The 19,484-nt window shown below is 33.4% G+C and overlaps 3 protein-coding genes across 3 annotated transcripts in view; all 3 read left to right on the top strand.

Annotated features, from left to right (window-relative positions):
• Positions 1-6,769: 6,769 nt before the first annotated feature.
• Positions 6,770-7,117, top strand: LOTGIDRAFT_97772 (hypothetical protein; the record flags this gene model as incomplete). The annotated part of the gene is made up of 1 exon (XM_009047310.1): positions 6,770-7,117. A coding segment is annotated over one exon (348 nt), but the record flags the coding sequence as incomplete, so codon positions are not given.
• Positions 7,118-10,153: 3,036 nt separating this feature from the next.
• LOTGIDRAFT_230320 (hypothetical protein) lies at positions 10,154-14,431 on the top strand. The gene is made up of 7 exons (XM_009047311.1): positions 10,154-10,194; positions 11,645-11,835; positions 12,111-12,305; positions 12,750-12,861; positions 13,159-13,337; positions 13,557-13,638; positions 13,770-14,431. The coding sequence occupies exons 1-7, from the start codon at positions 10,182-10,184 to the stop codon at positions 14,051-14,053; spliced, it is 1,056 nt and encodes a 351-aa protein (XP_009045559.1). The 5' UTR covers positions 10,154-10,181; the 3' UTR covers positions 14,054-14,431.
• Positions 14,432-15,089: 658 nt separating this feature from the next.
• Positions 15,090-19,484, top strand: part of LOTGIDRAFT_156689 (hypothetical protein) — a gene marked incomplete at both ends in the record, with an annotated part of 6,331 nt that continues 1,936 nt past the window's right edge. Inside the window, 6 exons of the mRNA XM_009047312.1 lie at positions 15,090-15,110; positions 16,892-16,934; positions 17,224-17,349; positions 17,925-18,137; positions 18,417-18,602; positions 18,977-19,111. Of these exons, the coding sequence (XP_009045560.1) occupies positions 15,090-15,110; positions 16,892-16,934; positions 17,224-17,349; positions 17,925-18,137; positions 18,417-18,602; positions 18,977-19,111 (724 nt within the window). The remainder of the gene's footprint in view (positions 15,111-16,891; positions 16,935-17,223; positions 17,350-17,924; positions 18,138-18,416; positions 18,603-18,976; positions 19,112-19,484) is intronic.

The raw sequence follows: 19,484 nt of genomic DNA on the forward strand, positions 1-19,484 counted from the left end.
AACTGATAAGGCATTGATACAGATTTAAAAAGCAATACACTACGAATTACTTAGAGATAGTGAGTTATATAAAGAGACGATGCATTTCCTACTTAAAGCTACAAAATCATGCAATGCGTTGATAACTCGATGAAGGATTTGAATATGCCTCAATGTGTGGTATGTCTTAGTTTCTAAAACCCAGAGTTCTCCTGTCTAGAGCAAAGTTGGAATGGATGATAGAGGCTAGGTATAGGTAAGACGTAGCTTTATCTATCTTCATATATTATTATCTAGTGCCCCGAGAAATTGAAAATCAATAATGAGTTGCCTTTGTTTTCAGAGAGTGAATTCAAAGAGTACTCACTTTTTAAATTGTTTATCTATTTCCCTATTGTATTTTGATTATCGAATAAACTTTGTTCTTTGTTAATTAAAGATTAAATATATTAAAAGACTTTGTGAATATCGAGTATGCCACAAATTGAATTATAACTCAAAACAAATAATACATGCAAAATTCACTATTGATGCCAATGAAAACAAAAATTTCCTTTTAACAACACATTATTTTTATACGCCCACATAGAAATGTGAATATATTTCCGTTGCCCCTGTTTCTTGTAGACTCAATAGAGACTGCAGTGTTCATTCGAAACTGGTATGCATGTTTATATTGACGAGATCGCGGATTCAATTTGGTAATAATCGCTTGAACGGTTTTGGAGTTTAAGCCCTTGACTTGTAGACACAAAAGTTTTGTTCCAAATTTGAATCAATCTTGATCTTGGGTATGCATTTATATATCTATAGAACCTTGGTCAAGTACAAATTTGATAATAATTGGATGAAAAATACATATCATAGATTATACGATGTTATTCTAATGTTGATGAAATTTGAAACGAATGCGTTTGTTAATTAGACCTTGTTTATGTGTAAATTTGATAACTACAAATAGATCCTCAATACTGTAAAATAAGTATGTTAGGCCAACTGCGTATGTTACATAGCCTGGCAAGCTACCTTATTTTATTTCTGACAAATATAATCACTGTCTGTGGTTCTATTTACTTTACTCATTATTTGAAAAGAAAAAAAAAATCATTCTTCAGTATCTCACAAAGACATACAATAAAAATCCGTACAAGCAAGAATATTCCGTCAATCAAATATCTCGTCCAAAGAATGGCAAAATCGGGAGTAAAGGTAGTACACTCCTTCAAAGAGAAATACCATCAGATGTTCTGAAAAGAGTAAACATGGTTTGTTTATAATGATAATACATTTACTAAGACAATATGAAAATAAATACAAATATAATCAAATAAAATATTCATTATACAAATAATTTAAATAATATATTTATCAATTTTAGATTTATAACTGATGTATTGGGCACTATTTCAATACTGAAAACATGTTGTCGTTGTATTTGCTAATTTATACAGATTTTGCAATTCTTTCCATTTACTACTGACGCATGTCTTGATCAAAGTATGGGGCTTGAATCATCATTTCAACAATAGATATGATCATCAAAATGGAATTAAAATATTGACGTTTGACTTTGTATTTCAATAAAATTGTGATTTGTTACTGTATTTAAAAAATGGTTTTAATTACGACATCTAATTTGAATCAAAGTATATAATAATCACATATGATTTATATACTTCCTCATGTGAACAGATCATTAGCTGATACCTGTGTTTCGCTGGGATGTTGCGTTGGATTTCTGGTATCGTTTTTCGATTTGGATCGCCTAGTAGGCATACCTGAGTATGTTTGTTCTTTAAGAAATGTCCTGAAATTAGTGCACAATAATGATTTTTCTTATATATTGATAAATTGAACACATTCAGAAATTGCGATTGTAAAATTTTATTCTTGTTTATTAAAGATTTTTAAAAATATACCCTGATATGGATTAGCCTATATTGTCTGTGGGAATATTAAACATTATTTCTCAATTAGCGAAATCGTTAATACGAACTTTAGTAAACAACAGGTCTAAATGGACTGCATCTACAAAAGTGTAACTCATTTCAAAGAACAGCTTTGCATCTTAAAACATGTTGGATTTTTCGTGCAATATTTTGGAACTGAAGAAGCTCTGTGAATTAGGTACTTGATACACTATATCAGGGTTTCTCAAGTAACTGAGATAAAGCGCCACTTTTCATATTTGGAATTGAAAAGCGCCATGAACATGGTTTCAAAGCACCTGAACTAGCTTGGGTGCAGACGTGATATCCTCGTGAAGGGTTTTGCATTTTTTTCCATTTTTTTTGCAATTTTCAAATTCCATCGCGCGCCATTTTGCAAGCGTTAATCCGTCACAAATGGTGCATGCTCCGCAAGTTGGGGAACCCTACATTATATCTTTACTTCCTATATCTTACAAAGTCGATATTACGAGTTCGTCAAACCTTGACATCATTAAGCACTATTTTATGTTTTGTTTTGTGGAATAAAGTATATTTTATTTTGTAAATCGAATTGTTAAAAAAATTAATATTTTAAATTTAATATATTATATTGTTAATATATTAACATATTTATGAGTTACTATATTTTAACGAGGATACTTGTGGGTTAGAATTTTTGATAATCACATAATTCATTTTTACTTTAGCTTAAAATCTTTTATTTTTTTTTTATAAAACATTGTTTTTTATTGTTCATAGAAATACCGTACGTTTTATGAATACAAAAGATGGAGATAATAGGAATTGTATAGACTTTGATACCTTCCAGCAATAATTACTGGCTTATCCCGTAATTTACAAGATAAAAATAGCCCAGACTCTGTTGATAAAATATGGGCGAACATTTTTCGAGTTTTTGATTCAACACATGGATATTGGCAATTGAATTGTTCAATTTTCAGCCTGAATACTTTAATTGTCACTATTTACCATTTAATATATTCGCTGTAGAAACTAATGTTGCTATTTGATGTCAATAAACAAATTTGATAGTGATGTGCATCAACGATTAGCTACGCACAAAACCAAAATTACCAAAGTAAAATTATAGCATCTTTGTCTTCCTGATCACACTTCCTTCATAAATGCTATACATTTTTAAGCGGATTTTGATCTAACTAAGTATGTGCCTACATAACCAAAATTGAAGATCAAGTTTAAAAATGAGCGCTTTACATTATTATGGTCATTAAAAAAACAAAAATGCATGCTTTGAAGATTGGTATCAAGTTAAGGGAGATGCCCAGTTGCAATGAGCCAAATCTCCCGCCACCTCAGGACTGTGAAAGGTCAGAGAGACGCCTACCATTTGGTCTAGCGCTTTGTACTGAGGCAACTGATTTCATGTACAAAAATGTCAGATGGTAGACTATATATATCTTTGCTATAGTTGTTGAGTAGTCTACATTCTGTTGCTCTGGGCTGTTCCTTCTTCTTAGATACCAGGGAAATAAATAACAATCCATGAGAAGAGAGCTAAATTGTTTTAGGCGGATTACTATCTTATAATCATTTTACCTGACAATACCATTAAGACTATTAAAAGATAGTCAAAGCGGATTTCAATGAGGCGGAATTAAGGGAATTAAACCATTACTATTAAAAGGAAATATTGTGGTAGAGTAATTTAAGTTGGAGGCATTCCTGATTTTTTAACTGAATCAGTTTTTGTTATGAGAAAAGTGTTAAAAGTGTTTCTTTAGATTCTTTCAATTTCAATAATCTCATCAGACTGGAAAAATCAATCAGCTTTCAATGCTGACGAATTACAAACAGTAAAGAATATCATTAATATAAGTTTACTTAATGTGGAATATTTTATCACGAAACTTCAATTGAATGTTGTCACCATTAAGAAAACGTCTTATTATGTATGCATCAGTGAAGAAACTCTAGATTCTTAGTATTATCAGAAATATTTAACTTGTCCGTTTAACTTCCGCAGTAATACTAAATTCTAGGGATATTGGAAGAAAAAAGAAGTTCAATCAGGAATATTTTTTGAAATAAAAGAAAAAAAAAAGAAGAATACACCCTAACCTGCGTTATTGGGGGATATTAATGATATTCAGCACGATATTCAACGTCTGCAGTAGTACTGGGGATACTTAAGGAATACTTTTTTGAAAAAAAGGAAAAATAAAACAATTTAAAAAAAGACCTGCGTAATAATAGGATATTAATGATACTCAGTACGTCCGCAGTATTACTGACTTCTAGGGATGCTGGGCAAAAAATAAAGAATTTTAAAATAACGTCTAATTAGGAACTGCATCATTAGAGGATTGCTAGATGTGAATAGGAATTCTGCAGTTAAAGTAACAATTCATCGGTTAATAAGGACTATTTTAATGAGTTGAAGGATAGCACCAGATTTCATTGACCTTCATCATTCATTGTTTAAAAACCTTTAAAAACTAAACATTTAATTGAGCTTCACCATATCTTCAGATATCTGATCAAGACTATTGCAACCAGATTCAAATTAAGGCCAGATTATTATTAGGACCGTCATCAGAAGAAGAGTATTGGTACATGTCAATGGGAAATCTGCATTGCGTCTGACTATACTAACGCCAGGTGATTAGGAACTGCATCATTATAGGTTTAACAACATTTAAATAGAGATATTGTGCATCAAAACATCTTCAGATATCTGATTGAAACTATCAACGTTAGTCGTCTGATTAGGATATATATGATTGGGAATATTACATGTTATCTGAATTCTTGAGATATAGTAATAATATATGTGTATAGTGAGATTGAAATAACGTCAGATATATCCGGTGAAAATATTTCAGTGAGAATTAAATACGTCTTGTGTTTTTTTAACATTATTGCAGTGAGCTTCTTATCAACGTTGGTTATATTGAAAATTGTTTTAGGACTTTAGGACAATGTTCATTTATCACATCATGATATTTCTAGATCTCCTTACCGTGTTAAATTGGATAATATTTATTCTTATTCAAACGACAGAAGGAATTAATGTATTAGCATCGTATCGAGCTACGAAGGTTATAGACTATCACTGTGATCCCAGTTGGAAGCTTGACAAAGGACACTCTGTATCATTAGTAGCTTGTGCAAGATGGTGCGCAAAGGATAATGATTGTAAGCGATTTTTATTTTGTAAATCGAATTCAACATGTAATCGGTTTGGAGATAGTAATGATTGCATAGTATCTGGAAATTCTGATGGTTGTCGCTGCTTTCAAAAGGTAGGCAAGAATCATTCCATTTGAACCGGACGTCAGGACCAAGACAAGTAAGAATAATCACATGAAGGCGTAAACGTGGGGACCTGTAATATTAAGAAGGTGGAGGGCTTACCAGCTCTCCGGCTTCCTTTGCCTGTTGGTAGTATGCCTGGTATTTCAGGCTAAGATGATGATGAAATTGCGCTTAAACATGACCTATTACAACCCCTTCCGTCTTTGACATTATTTTAGTGCGCAATTAGTATGACAAGTCAAAATCACCAATCCCAGTCCCTGGTGCGTTTTCAGCATTGAGCTTCGTTTTCGAAAGTATGTGTTCTGTTTTGATGCTCAATTTGCTTTTGCTGTTAAGAAAAGGAACAGGCTGGTAAATTTCAGTTCCAAAAAATATGAAGTTAATAGTTTTGTTTATCGTATAAATAAATAATCTAACATTGTAATGTACTTCCTGATTGATATATTTTTAAATATTATTTTATTTTATTTGTAGACTATTGGGTTTGATGGCTCGTCAAGTACGTGTCCCTGGGGATTCTACGGAACAAATTGTGACCGAATTGCTAGAGGTAAATGTTGGACCCAGTGTATTATTATCGTGAAGGATGCATCCGTTTGCTGTCAAGCAGAATTTACTGATAACCTAATACACTCATTGATTCAAACTTGCCCCAAAACAATATATCTTTGCAATACGTTTACCATTTAGTTCCCATCTTCACATCAAAGTTGCTTGTTTCAAGTGAAATATTGACTTGTCAGCATGTGACTGGTTGAGTGGTTGTGACACATCAAATGGCCCCAAAGAAAAGTGCAAATGTCCCCACCCTAGTACTACCTACTGTCAAAATATGAACTACTATTGTGTGGCGATGTTGAAAAGCTTATCAAGAAAAGACAATCATCAGAAGAAAGTCTAGTTTTATCAAACAAACTATACTATCAAAGTCCCTATAAAGCCAAAGATCATTACACAGATTGGCTGAAATTGCACCAGCCAATCAGTGTAACTTTAACATGGAAATTTCAGCCATTTCCTGAAAAGCCTGAAATATTTTACCATTTCATGAAATGGCTGAGTGAATTGGTCATTTCATGAAAAGGCTACAAATTTCAGGCATTTCATGAAATGGCTGATTTCACAGATTGACTGTAACATATATAGAAATAGAAAGTGAAACTCCTAGTTCGAGATATTTTTAAAGGAATTATGCCAATTTCGTACATTTCTAGTACTTCTGAAGACTATTTACATATCTTCAAAACCTCAAGTTAACCTCAGAAAATGGTGAATTTGTCCCTCTAACCAAGAAATATTGAATACAAAAAACTTTTTATTATGATGCTGTCTAGTAATGTATTTCTTTTATCTGACTTACCACCAGAAACCTTTCTTAATATTGCTACACCAATATTTCAGATTGCTCAGATGCCTATGATAATGGTATAAAGAAAAGCAAATTTGTAATAACAAATGTGCAGCCATTGGCAGCCCCAGAACCATTTGAAGTGAGATGTTGGTTATCTGGAGATGGATATACCTCCTTTTTAGAACGTGATCTAGATTGTTCAGGAGAAAGTTTTAATCGCAGTATGGTAGAATATGAAGCTGGATTTGGTACGATGGTTACTAACCGATGGATTGGGTTTAATCGACTCCTACAGATGATGACATCAGGATCTACGTACAAAATGGCAGTGTTTGCATCGGATGGTTCAAGTACATGTATGAGTTATTATCAAGGCTTTGCTATCAGTGCACAAAGTGGTAACTACATCTTTACGTATTCCTACAAATCACCATCATCTTATTTCCCAGATTGTGGCAACTCGATGGTGGGGCAAAAAGGTCGACCGTTTTCAACATACGATAGCGACCATACGTCGTTTAACTGCCCGAGTAGATTTGGCGGGGGTTGGTGGTTCGCTGATCAGAATAGCTGTACAAGAAGTTTCATGATGGGTCAGGAGACTAGCGACAATTTGTGGTTGGATATTCCACTAATTAACAAACCATTGTTATCCCTGAGTTTTAGTCGTGTCTGATTGAGGAAATCTATAATGTGAATCAAAACCTTATCAATAAGATCAATCTTATTTTAGAAAATTGTTCTGATGGTAATCTTACAATTTTTTTTTTTGAAGCTGCTATCTGATGACATTATTATTAACCAATCAAAGAGTTTCTTGTAGAACCCATTTCCAAATAACAATTACGAATTGTGGGATAGCGAAAGATAAAAAGGCTGTCAGATCTTTTCAGATCACAATAGAGGCGAAAAATTAATAACAAATTAATGAAATTTTGATTAAATTGTATAAATACCATGCCCCGTATTCTCAAAACGATCTTAGCAGTAGGATGTTCTAAGGTCTTATCCTCTACATTGCCTCTAGTATATCCTAGCGCTGAGATCGTTTTGAGAATACGTAAACATGTCAGCAACGAAAAGTACCAAGGTATTTCAATGACTATTGACAAATTTTACACCCACATCCAAATGGTTTAAAGATTTTTTAGAGCCAATATAAGCAAACTATTTGATTAATTGGTGTTTGTAATGAATTATCATGTACTCTTAATCATATCATTATGTTCTTTATTGCATATAATTAAGAGTCATAAATGTCCATATCACTCATTGGAATTCTGCTGGTAATTCTCTACTAATTTAGCTAATAATGAATAAATTATGGACATGTGAGACAAACGGGTATTTTTCCAAGTCATTAGAACACCTCTACGTTCTATTCATATAAGTATCAGCATTTTTATTTTCATAGTTGAAAATAAGAGAATACAATACTATGTATAAAATGATTAATTATCTTAAAAAGTCACATTCTGTCAACATTTTAATTTAACATCTCTTTTACCGTCAGTTTAAATACATGTTCGGTTCTTAGAATACTAATCTGTGGTCAGACTAAACAGCGCAAACATGTGAAAACAAGCGCAAACAGGTGTAAACAAGCACAAATAACAGTAAAAAAGCACAGAAAACATAAATTATATATGGATGGATATTAAAGGACACGTAAGCGATATTATATGTCCACTATGTCTGTGATCCGTGACCATGAATTTTGATCTTGATCACTTATATGCTTTCCTTATTTAGATATTATTAATTCATCCGAAAGAAACACTTCTTTCTCAGTTTTTATCTGATCTAGATGACACTAAGTATGCATGTATATATATTCACACATCTCGGCCAAGTTCGATATTGGCAATAATTTGACTGTTTTTGTGCAGTGGGTGTTTGTTATATTGGCTTGCAAGCTGTTTTCATGTTTTCTTACTAGAATATTTTTTTTCTTACTATCTGCTATGGTGTTTTTAGTTATCGCCCTTGACTGAATAAAACGCATCAAAGTTTTTGTAGTTTATGAGAGAGACAACAGTTGTTATCGGATCTTGATAAGATTTGGTATGCTTGAAAAATCTTAGTCAAGTTCAACATTGGCATTGATTCTATGCACTGTTTTAGAATAGTTGGCGTATGTTTCATTGCCAGGCAATTTGTCTTCATGTTTATCTTTTTATATAATATTTACTTACTTGAAATTGATTTTTCTAACGACTATTTGAAAATCGAACCATCTTACTGGGATATTGACCTTGAAATTGTGTTTTTATACGCCCACATCTCTCTATGTGGACGTATATTGCTGGATCCCTGTCCGTCGGTCGGTCGGTCGGGAATGTCATGTCATGAGGGGAATTAACATGAAGCCTTCCTAGTTTTCATTTAAATGCTCGTTTTTCCATTCTAATCCCTTGCTTCACTCAGAGGTTGAATCGGGGCGGAGAAAGGATAAAGCACCGTCATTCACAGATTTACAGGGCAACAGTAGCTATTTGATTGTATAGAGGTATTAGGAACTTGTGATTTGTATATTAGTTTATTTGTTCTTGAACACAGACATTTTAATAAAATTTATATAAACATCATTAGTGTATTATTATAGGTAGTATATTAATTGATTATTTTTAAAGTGTTTCCTATTAAACCGGAAGTTTGCCAAGAAAGGGTTTTTGTGATTTAGTTTTTCTTAAGTGCTCTGTATACATTATCAAGTATTGAAAGCAAGCCTCTGATGTATAAAGTTTAAACGATCACATACTTCATTTTGTAGTTCGTTGGGACCATAATTATCAACCACTGACGTGCCGAAACTGGATTAGACGGAGAATTAATGGAGAAGCAATAGTTGTTCATGGCTTTTTGAGCTTTCAGAAACAGTTGTTGTAACCAACAGTTGCATCTACACTAGCCGACAACTGTCACATATGATGATGACTTTGGAAACGTCCTGTTTTAATCACACTACAAACGAGAAGGCAATGTGAGCATTTCTCCCCCACCCCTTTCCCCCTTGATCTGTGACTCATATGCAAGATAGGATAATACTTAAATTTTAGCAAACAAACCAAGTAAGTTATCATTCGCTAAACACGTATATTATTGCTTGCGTTCTGATGCTGTAGGAATATTTCCAACCCTTCCAATACTTAATTCGATAAAAGAATCAACAGCTGGGTATGCAGGTCCCAGATCATTGCAGTTTAAGACAAGTATTAAACTTTATGTTACAGATATAAACAGATTGAAAACGCGTACTTGACTATTGAGATAAAAGTTCACAAATTATAATAATATTTATCTGGCTTACTTGTCCTCAATTCGCATTTCCTATCAGTTACATTTAGCTTGTATTTTCAAGATTTGACCAGATCTATGCAGCGGTAAACAGTTTGATCTCGTGAATGACGTATTTTATCTTTCAATGAATGGGTTTATTTTCAAGAAATGGTATAACGACACATATTCCGGAGCCTTATCACGCTGAACTATAAACCTTTTTAAAATATTGAATGAGGTCAAAAAACAAGATGGAACACTATATAAATCCCATTCGTCCGTGTTCATTATTTACATTTCTGACGATCATAAAGATATTTTATAGAATATAACCAGACACTATGCCGACTAAAGGTAGGTATTATATTTACAATTTTTATTAGAATATGAGCCTGTTGTAAGAAAGGTCCTAAAATAATTCAAAACATCTTTTAACATTTTAGAAACAGCAGTATGAAACTACAGATTTCGTGTGATATAGTAACGATTATTTTATCGAAACATCTCTATTCCAGCTTATAATAACTATCGGATAACTGTCCAAATATATATCAGAGGCTGGAATAGAGGCAAATGTTTCGAAGTGTAACCGTTATTCTGATTTTAAGTTCCTTTTGCTGACGATCCATCAAATGAACAACTTTTTCGAATTATAGGTTGAATTTTTGAAGGGTTGTAGAGTATCCATTCAAAACTAAACCACTTAAGGTTGAAAACTGTATGCAATCTAACAATTTATTTGAAAATGTTTTGATCTCTTTCGTATTATAAGAAATATATGGCTTCTTAACTGGAAGGGAATTATAGAACTTGGGCACATAGAAGCCTACAGCAAACGAAACCCTAAACTAGAAGGGAAAGTGTGAAAGTGAAGTAAGTTGTGAAAATTAGACACCATTAATGTTTAGAATTCCAAGCCAAAACTGTTTAAAAAATATAGGTTAATCTTTTTAAGGTCACATTGTTTTTGTTTGGTGTTGGTTGGAAAACTAAACTATACCAAAACTAGCTTCAAGTAAATAAAAATAGCAGAGTTAACAATCTTTCGCTTATAATTCCCAACGTTTTTAATAATGACAATTATGCATACCGCCGATTTAAAGGATGTCTTTACCCTAAGGCTGAAGAGTTTAACCAAAATATTTAATAAATAAACCAAGTACTAACGATCCAAACCGCAAAACCAAACCCGAAATCCAAAACAACATTTTGACAAAACATTAGTAGCAGCTTATGAACTGTTCACACGAGGAAGCATATCAATCATAAGTGAATAAGTATTTCAAATGAAAAGTGTTATCTGTATCTTATAAAGTATCAACCTTTAAGTAAGTCGAGATGAGAAGTAATGTTATTATAAGATTTTTTTTCGTTATTAAAGCGATTGAACATTATTCTTTTGTTTTTACTGATAATGTTTCTTCGATCCTTCGGTTCGGATCGTTCGTACTTGTTTTTTTTATTATTCTAATTGAAGTAGTACGCCCCACTTCAAATTCAGTCTCACATTATTGCCGTAGTTCAAAACAGAATACAGAATAGCTAAATAAACATATATTATTATTATAATACATATCTTTCGAATGTTTTGTTTCCAATGTCTTAGTTAACAAACACTTGTAGTCTCGAACGACCACCTTCTGACTATCATAATCACTCAATCACTTATGTATTGTTAGTTCCGGCAAACTATGACTGCCATTCATTAACTTGTTGCGGAACGTTTATTGATAAAGGAAGTTGTTTAATGGCCATTGCTAACAATAATGAGGTTCAATACAAACTTTTTCTCTTTCTACTCAAGGATTAATGCAGCGTTTCGCTGATAAGGAAACTGTCCTTGTAGCAGAAGGTTATTTATTTGAATTTGAACGACGAGGATATCTGAAGGCTGGATCTTTTGTACCGGAAGTTGTCATAGAGTTTCCTAACAGAGTGAAAGATCTGCATGAAGAATTTGTTCATGCTGGTTCAGATGTTGTTCAAGCTTTCACGGTAAGGAACAGTGACATATCAAGAAAATGCCTGAGGTGAGGGAAAGAGAGATGTCTCACCCCCTTAATACGCTACTGAAAAAAAAAAAATAAGACGTAGCCGTATTTGGAGTTATGATTAGAAAAATGTAGCATGGTATGGAAACCGTCTTCCTCATTGGTCAGGGCTCAAATTAATTTTTGAAAATTACCAATTACCAATAGTATTGTCGGTTATTATTATAAGCGTAACACATTAACATTTATGTACAAACATTTTAAATACCGGTATTTCAGTATTATGGCCATCGAGAGAAGATGAGGTTAATCGGTAAAGAGCACCTGCTAGAAAGACTAAACGTTGATGCTTTGAAGATAGCCAGAGAGGTTGCTGATGCCACGGGCACATTAATGGCAGGAAACATATGTAATACTACTCTTTATGATAAAAGCAAACCAGAGACAATTGAACAAACTGAGAAAATATTCAAGGTAAACTATCAGATTTTCACCAGAGAGTGAGTTATACATGGATAAATTTACTACAATAAGACTGTTAACTATGTGGACGAAAAGTATAGTGTATGGACCTTGTCTTAGTGTGGATGGTACGAACGCTCTTGATTATAATATGAGCATAATGTATATCTGCACCATTCTGAAAATAATTGAAAAACCCAAATTAAGAATTTAAGATGATTTCGTCCCGAGTTTATTTTATTATCCACCCAGAAAAAAAAGAATGCACACATTACAATGATATTTTTGTAAAGGGCATAATATTCAATATAGAGGTGTACAGAGCCTTCGGGGTGCACTGTGATTTTATCCACCAATTTTAACATTTCCTTACTATTAATTACAGACTCGTCTGGCGAAAGTACCATGTATATTGCTACATGTATTCATTGATGTAATCTTTCTATTTTTCTACAGGAACAGATAGAATGGGCGGTTCAATATGGTGCCGATTTTATTATTGGAGAAACATATCTCGATTTTGGTGAAGCCGAACTGGCTCTGAACTGTATGAAGAAATATGGACAAGGTCAATCACTAGTGCACATGTTATAAAATACGCTTATACCAGAACATGAAAATAGTGGCAAAAAGGGGGAATGAAAGAGAGATAGATTTACTGCCATTCATTTGCACTAAATAGTCATTAAGCTGCAATGACATGCGCCTTAAACGATGCTGTTTGTATCGTATTCGTGTTTGCTTCATTATGCGACTTGCTCTTGATGAGCTATGTGAACGGTAAAGAATTCGAGACGCACTGTTGAACACTTTAGCAACCAGCAATTCACTGAGCACATAAACAAAATTGTTTTGTCGTTTGCAGGACTTCCAGCTGTAGTTAATTTAGCTCCTCCTGCAATTGACTCTACCTGTGATGGAGTTCCTTATGATGTAGCTTGTAAAAAGCTTGAAGATCTAGGAGCTGATGTGGTTGGTCTAAATTGTAGTAGAGGTCCAGCCACAATGATGCCGATCATGAGAAAAATAAGAAAAACGTGTTCGGTAAGTGTCTATATCATTGCTTGGGAGTGGCTTCAGAAATTCAATATGTGCGTTGCTCTGGGAGATCCTGTGTATGGGGTGTTAATATTTAAAACTTACATCAAAATGAACTCCTGGAAGCGTAAATACTCCTGAATCATCAACACAACTTTTTATTGAATCTATCACAGTTCACAAAATAAGAATATGGAGTGTTCCATTCCACAATCTCCATTTTAGGGTCCAATTGCCGCGTTACCAGTGACATACAGAACAACACCAGAACACCCCATGATGCAATCGTTAATTGATCCTGATACCAGTAAGTATTTGCAATATTGACTTATCAAGTATCGACCCGATCAGTAGAAAAACTTGGGATATGGAGGATTTCTTATTTTCAACTATGATATATTCATTTGAACAATACGCATTTCTGTTTTTTTTTTTCAGACCTAATGGCTTTCCCAGAAAATTTACCGGCTTTTGCTTGCAGTAGATATCAAATACGTGATTTTGCTAAAGAATGTAAAGAAATTGGTGTAGAAATGGTTGGTTTATGTTGTGGAAATGCTTCTCACTACATGAGAGAAGTTGCTGAAATATTTGGCCGTAAACCACCAGCATCTAAATATTCTACTGATATGTCTTTACATTATATGTATGGTTCTAAAGCACATTTCTCGAAACATTATACCAATGACTATAAGAAAATGTATCAGAGTAAAACGGAGTAAACTTTAGTGAAGCATCAAGATTATATATTTTAGATTACAAGTTTTAAGTTATTTTAAGGAATCATATTTGACTGCTTTTCGAGAAAATGAAAAGCAACAGCAATCACTTTTTAGCTCTTTAATGTGATTATTACATAATTGTCAAATTTTAAGCAATCATGATATCGTTATTTTCATACATTGAGTAATGTATAGTATAATTATATTCTTTCCTTATGTTGCGTTGTAATATTAAATGTATGATGTATATATAATGTATGTATATTGTATGCTATCCGCTATGTTACGTAGATACAATTATCCTTTCTTATCTTATTGTTGAAAATGATTTAAAATTAAAGTTTTGTACATAAATAAGCCTATATTGTGTATTACACTATTAATGTTATTTTATTTCCTTAGTTCTATTAACACCAGGAAAAAGTTTCCAGGAGCGAAGCACAGGTCATTCTTTCACTATGTAAAGTGATGAAAACTTTGAAAGTGGGAGGGGGAACCGGGCGCTAGCATCTTCTCTGATTCACATCATAGTATGTCTATGGGGTCGCTCGATTGGTGAATGAGGGGATTCATGGAGTCAAACGGATGTTTCCATAAAACAAGTTCAGGGTTCAGAACACGTTTCACTAGTGCCGAAAAAATAGTAGGTTTAAAATGGCGGAAAGGGGAATAGAAGAGAAAATTTTGAATGTAATTTTGTTCTGAACTATTCGAATGGGAACAGACAAAACCTGTTCAGAAATCACGATTCAGTCACAAATTGAGCGCCACCTATACGGTTTTGAAATCGTTTCAGCAAACATTATAGTTCAATTTATGTTACAAACTGAATTGAGAAGTAAAATATAACAAATGCTCATATAGATTTTTAATTATAATAGATCACAATTACAACATCAATCACTAAATACTTCCTGTTAACCAATAACTTCCCTTTTAAAAAACATCGACATCAAAGTGGATAACATTTGTCTGATTATACACGCGTGAAAATCGTAAACCCAGACAATAGACAGAGTTTTTGATATACACCCACATGGCAACTGCCATCATAGAGGTTAGCAAACTGGCCAATATAGATATAAGTCTTAATATACGCCCACATGACAACCGACATCTTAGAGGAATATATGTTAGACAAATTATAGATATAGCTTTTGATATACACCCACATGACAACCGACATCATAGAGGATAGCAAGCTGGACAATATAGATACAGCTTTTGATATACACCCACATGACAACCGACATCATAGAGGATAACGTGTTTGCTAGATTACAGATATAACTTTTGATATACACCCACATGACAACCGACATATTACAGGAAAACATGTGCGCTAGATTACAGATATAGCCTTTAATATACGTCCACATGACAACCGACATCTTAGAGGAATATATGTTAGACAAATTATAGTTATAGCTTTTGATATACACCCACATGACAACCGACATCTTAGAGGATAACATGTTTGCTAGATTACAGATATAGCTTTTGATATACACCCACATGACAACCGACATCATAGAGGATACCATGTTTGCTAGATTACAGATATAGCTTTTGATATACACCCACATGACAACCGACATCATAGAGGATAACATGTTTGCTAGATTACAGATATAGCGTTTGATATACGCCCACATGGTGACCGACATCATAGAGGATAGCAAGCTGGACAATATAGATATAGCTTTTAATATACGCCCACATGACGACCAACATCATAGAGGATAACATGGGTGCTAGATTACAGATATAGCTTTTGATATACGCCCACATGGCGACCGACTTCATAGAGGAACACATGTTTGCCAAATTATAGCCATATAGCTTTTGATATACGCCTACATGACAACCGACATCATATAGGAAAATATGTTTGACAAATTATAGATATAGCTTTTGGAATACGCCCACATGGTAACCGACATCATAGAGGGAAAGGAAACATGTTTGCAATATTACAGATACAGCTTTTGATATACACCCACATGGCGACCGACATCATAGAGGAAAACATGTGTGCTAGATTACAGATATAGCTTTTGATATACACCCACATGGCGATTAACATCATAGAAAAAAATCCCCTGTTGCCTTGGTATGTAATGTGCTATAAAAGATAATAGTATAATTGCTTGCTACCGTGGGTTTAAACTATCTTGACGGGCAATCTAATTCAAACGTTGACGAGTGCATCTACTTCAAGTATTTTAGCAGGAACATGTAATATAATAAAAACAAATTACTCAAATATTTAACAAAGTTTCTATTTAACCAAAGAACCCCGTTTCAATTTAACAGGAAGAAATAGAATTGCGCACTTCATTTGATAAACATATACTTATATTCCTAATCTCTCTACAAAATTTCAGATCTGAAATGAGAAGTCAAGGTTGCTGGATGGAAGCAATGGGTAAAAAAAGAATCTTTTCTTTTCTTGTTTTGTAAATTTCACTTTCACTTAATATGAATGGTCTTGGAATTAGCACTTTATCAATCACTTCTATTGAAAGAAAATGTTACAAAGATGGGCTCTACTAAATCTGCATTAAGGATTAAATATCTTGAATACCTCTTGGGTCGTGAAATCTTACTGAAAATGTTCCATCAAACAGAGATGAGATTTGTTACCTTGACTTTTGAAAGAATGACATTAGATTTTGCATTAAGATTTTGCATTTTTAGCATTTAGCAGATATTTTAACGTACGCTTAAATGTTTTTAATGTTTTTTTCAGAATATGAACGTATGAACTGTTTAACAAAAATATGAATAATTAATAATAAACAGATATACAAATAGATGATGATGAATTATATTCAGATTGGTGTTTTATTGGTGGTGGCCGCACCCACTCCTTCTGAAGGTAAAACCTGATTTATTTGATGTTCTAATCTGATATTATTTATTTACCATTGTTCATGTTTACCATGTCAAGGATGATTTCGTCCATACCTTCTTGAATCTGTGGGAATCATTTAACTTCAGAAGTTGTCTTTTCAATCAATCAAAGGTGAACATGACGTTTGATCTTTCTGAAAATTAAACAGCTCGAACTCTGAATTTAAGACCATTGAAGATTATCTTTTGTAAGGTTTTAGATTTCACAATTGTGTCATATTATTGATAGTGTTCAAATATTAAAACATTTTCAGGTTTTAAGTTTGGATTTAATAACAGTTATACTTGTCACTGTAAAAATGATGAAAAATGTGACATTGTTACTGGAAGATGTGATAATGGATGTTTGAAAGGTTGGGGTGGACCTTCTTGTCAACAAGGTAAAAAATAAATATTTCACAAATATGGGGCGCATCCAATGGGATTTTATTGTAATATATTTTCTTCGATCATTTCTTAGCGCAAACTCTAGAAAGTTATAGTGGCTTGACTAGAAAACTAAGGGCCCGTTAATAATAATATGAAATATGCCCTCCTGTACTTTTTTCTGGAGGTGGGGGCCCCCTCAGAGTTTGGCGCCTGTTGACTTGGTTTAACTAGTTTCTATGACAGTTGAACCACTGGAAGGATAATTCTGGATTAAAGGACGAAATTTGTTGAAATGGTTCATAATAATAAATGTATCATTTACCCTGTTTTTACGTCGCTTTTGCGTGTCTTTATGTAAGAATGATAGCTGTTGGTTTTATTTTTCATGATGATGGGCAATTTTACATGTTTAGCATAAGACCTGCCGCGTAAATGTTGACTTCATATAACGATGTCTTAGATATTTGGTTTTTGGTAATTAATTCGCACTAACCTTGAGTCCTATTGTAAATACAAAGTTCCAGTGGGTGCATGATAAATTAACTAAAAGCTATCTTTTGTGTAAATTCTGTATTTTTTTGTTCAGGAAATGTAGCTTTAGGATCCGAGGAAGTCAGTCAAAGTGATATACTCATTGACTCTTACGGCCCTAAACAAGCTGTAGATGGATATACAGATACCGCCTGGACGTTTAATCATCCATGTATTCATACCTCGTTTTCTCCTTGGGCTTGGTGGGTGATAGATTTACAACGAACATTTTCTCTTAGATTCTTAAAGATTTTCCATCAAGCTGGGTGTAAGTTCTATTAAATAATTTGAGAAAGTAATGTATATTTTACGCCGACATGAAATTATATAAAATATGGAAAGAAGTAGACTTATCTGTGCAGATGTTATTCGTGATATTGATTTAAAATGTTGTTCTGTTGACAAACGATTCGAAGACTTCTTTTCTGTTGAGGTATCCATCCCTTCCAAAAGTCTAGATGCTTTTTCCATTTCACCCTCCTCTCCAACCTCACCAACCCACTCCAATCCCAATCTTCATTTTTCATCCATTTTCTTGACCTTTCAGACGCGCAAGGATTTTCTGTACATATTGATAATGAGTTATGTTTTAAACATACTAATGTATCAAACCCACCAACTGAAATACCAATAGAATGTGGTAGAACTATAACTGGTCGTCATGTTAATATCAGTAGTATTAGATCTGACGATTTTTTCCATTATATTCGTTTATGTGAAGTTGAAATTTATGGTAAGTTTCCAATAAAACGTATTTATTTACACAATTTGTAAGTTGTTATACCTTTTATAACATCTACCAGCCTATTCTGACTTATTTGCAAATGTTCTCAAACAACAGTTCTTACATGGAGTTTTACTGCAATGTGTGCACATGTAAGGTTTAAGCTTGAATGTAAGTGAAAAAGACACAGTGATGTGATTGTATATGTACAAAATAAATAATACTTTTAATAACATTGATTGTTGTTGGTTTTAAAATTGCCACATGGAGTGGACCATATTATGGCGACTACAATACAATTTTCACTTATATACATCGAAAATTATATCCAATGACACAGATTGAAACAATGAATTCATTCTCTGATTTTATTTTTCCCCTAGTTTGTTCACGAGGAACGTTTGGTTCAGATTGTAATAAATTCTGTCATTGTTCGAACGGTGATGAATGTGATGTTATAACTGGTCAATGTCCTAATGGTTGTCAGAAAGGATGGAAAGGTGCTAGCTGTAATACTGGTAAGTATTATCCTCTAAAAGCTTACAACGTTTGTTGCAGGCCCGTAACCGGATTTTATTGTTCGGAGGGGAAAGTAATATATCCAGAGAGGCAATGGTGTATGTTTTTTAGTTGCAGTAACGGACTTGGTTGGTTGTCAGCATTTTGTCAGGGGGCAATTAAATTTTTTTCGGGAGATTCCACACCGACACATCTCTTCCCCCTGTAGGGCCTGGTTGTGGCTAGAACTGTTGTATAAAATATGACAGATATAAACGTCTATAAATAATTATGTCGTGTCTTCTTTGGGTGATTTTGTCAATGGCTTCGAGACTTAGCCTATGTAGAGCTTTGTTTTGCACAATTGTCTTACTTCTTAAACAATTACCTAAA

Source organism: Lottia gigantea (assembly GCF_000327385.1).
Source record: "Lottia gigantea unplaced genomic scaffold LOTGIsca_11, whole genome shotgun sequence".
In the NCBI taxonomy this organism is placed as follows: domain Eukaryota; kingdom Metazoa; phylum Mollusca; class Gastropoda; family Lottiidae; genus Lottia; species Lottia gigantea.

Excerpts from the sequence above, each read along its gene's own strand:
- LOTGIDRAFT_230320 (XM_009047311.1), top strand. Across the intron at positions 11,836-12,110 it reads ATGTTGTTCAAGCTTTCACG|TATTATGGCCATCGAGAGAA; the intron begins GTAAGGAACAGT and ends CCGGTATTTCAG. Across the intron at positions 13,639-13,769 it reads GTTAATTGATCCTGATACCA|ACCTAATGGCTTTCCCAGAA; the intron begins GTAAGTATTTGC and ends TTTTTTTTTCAG.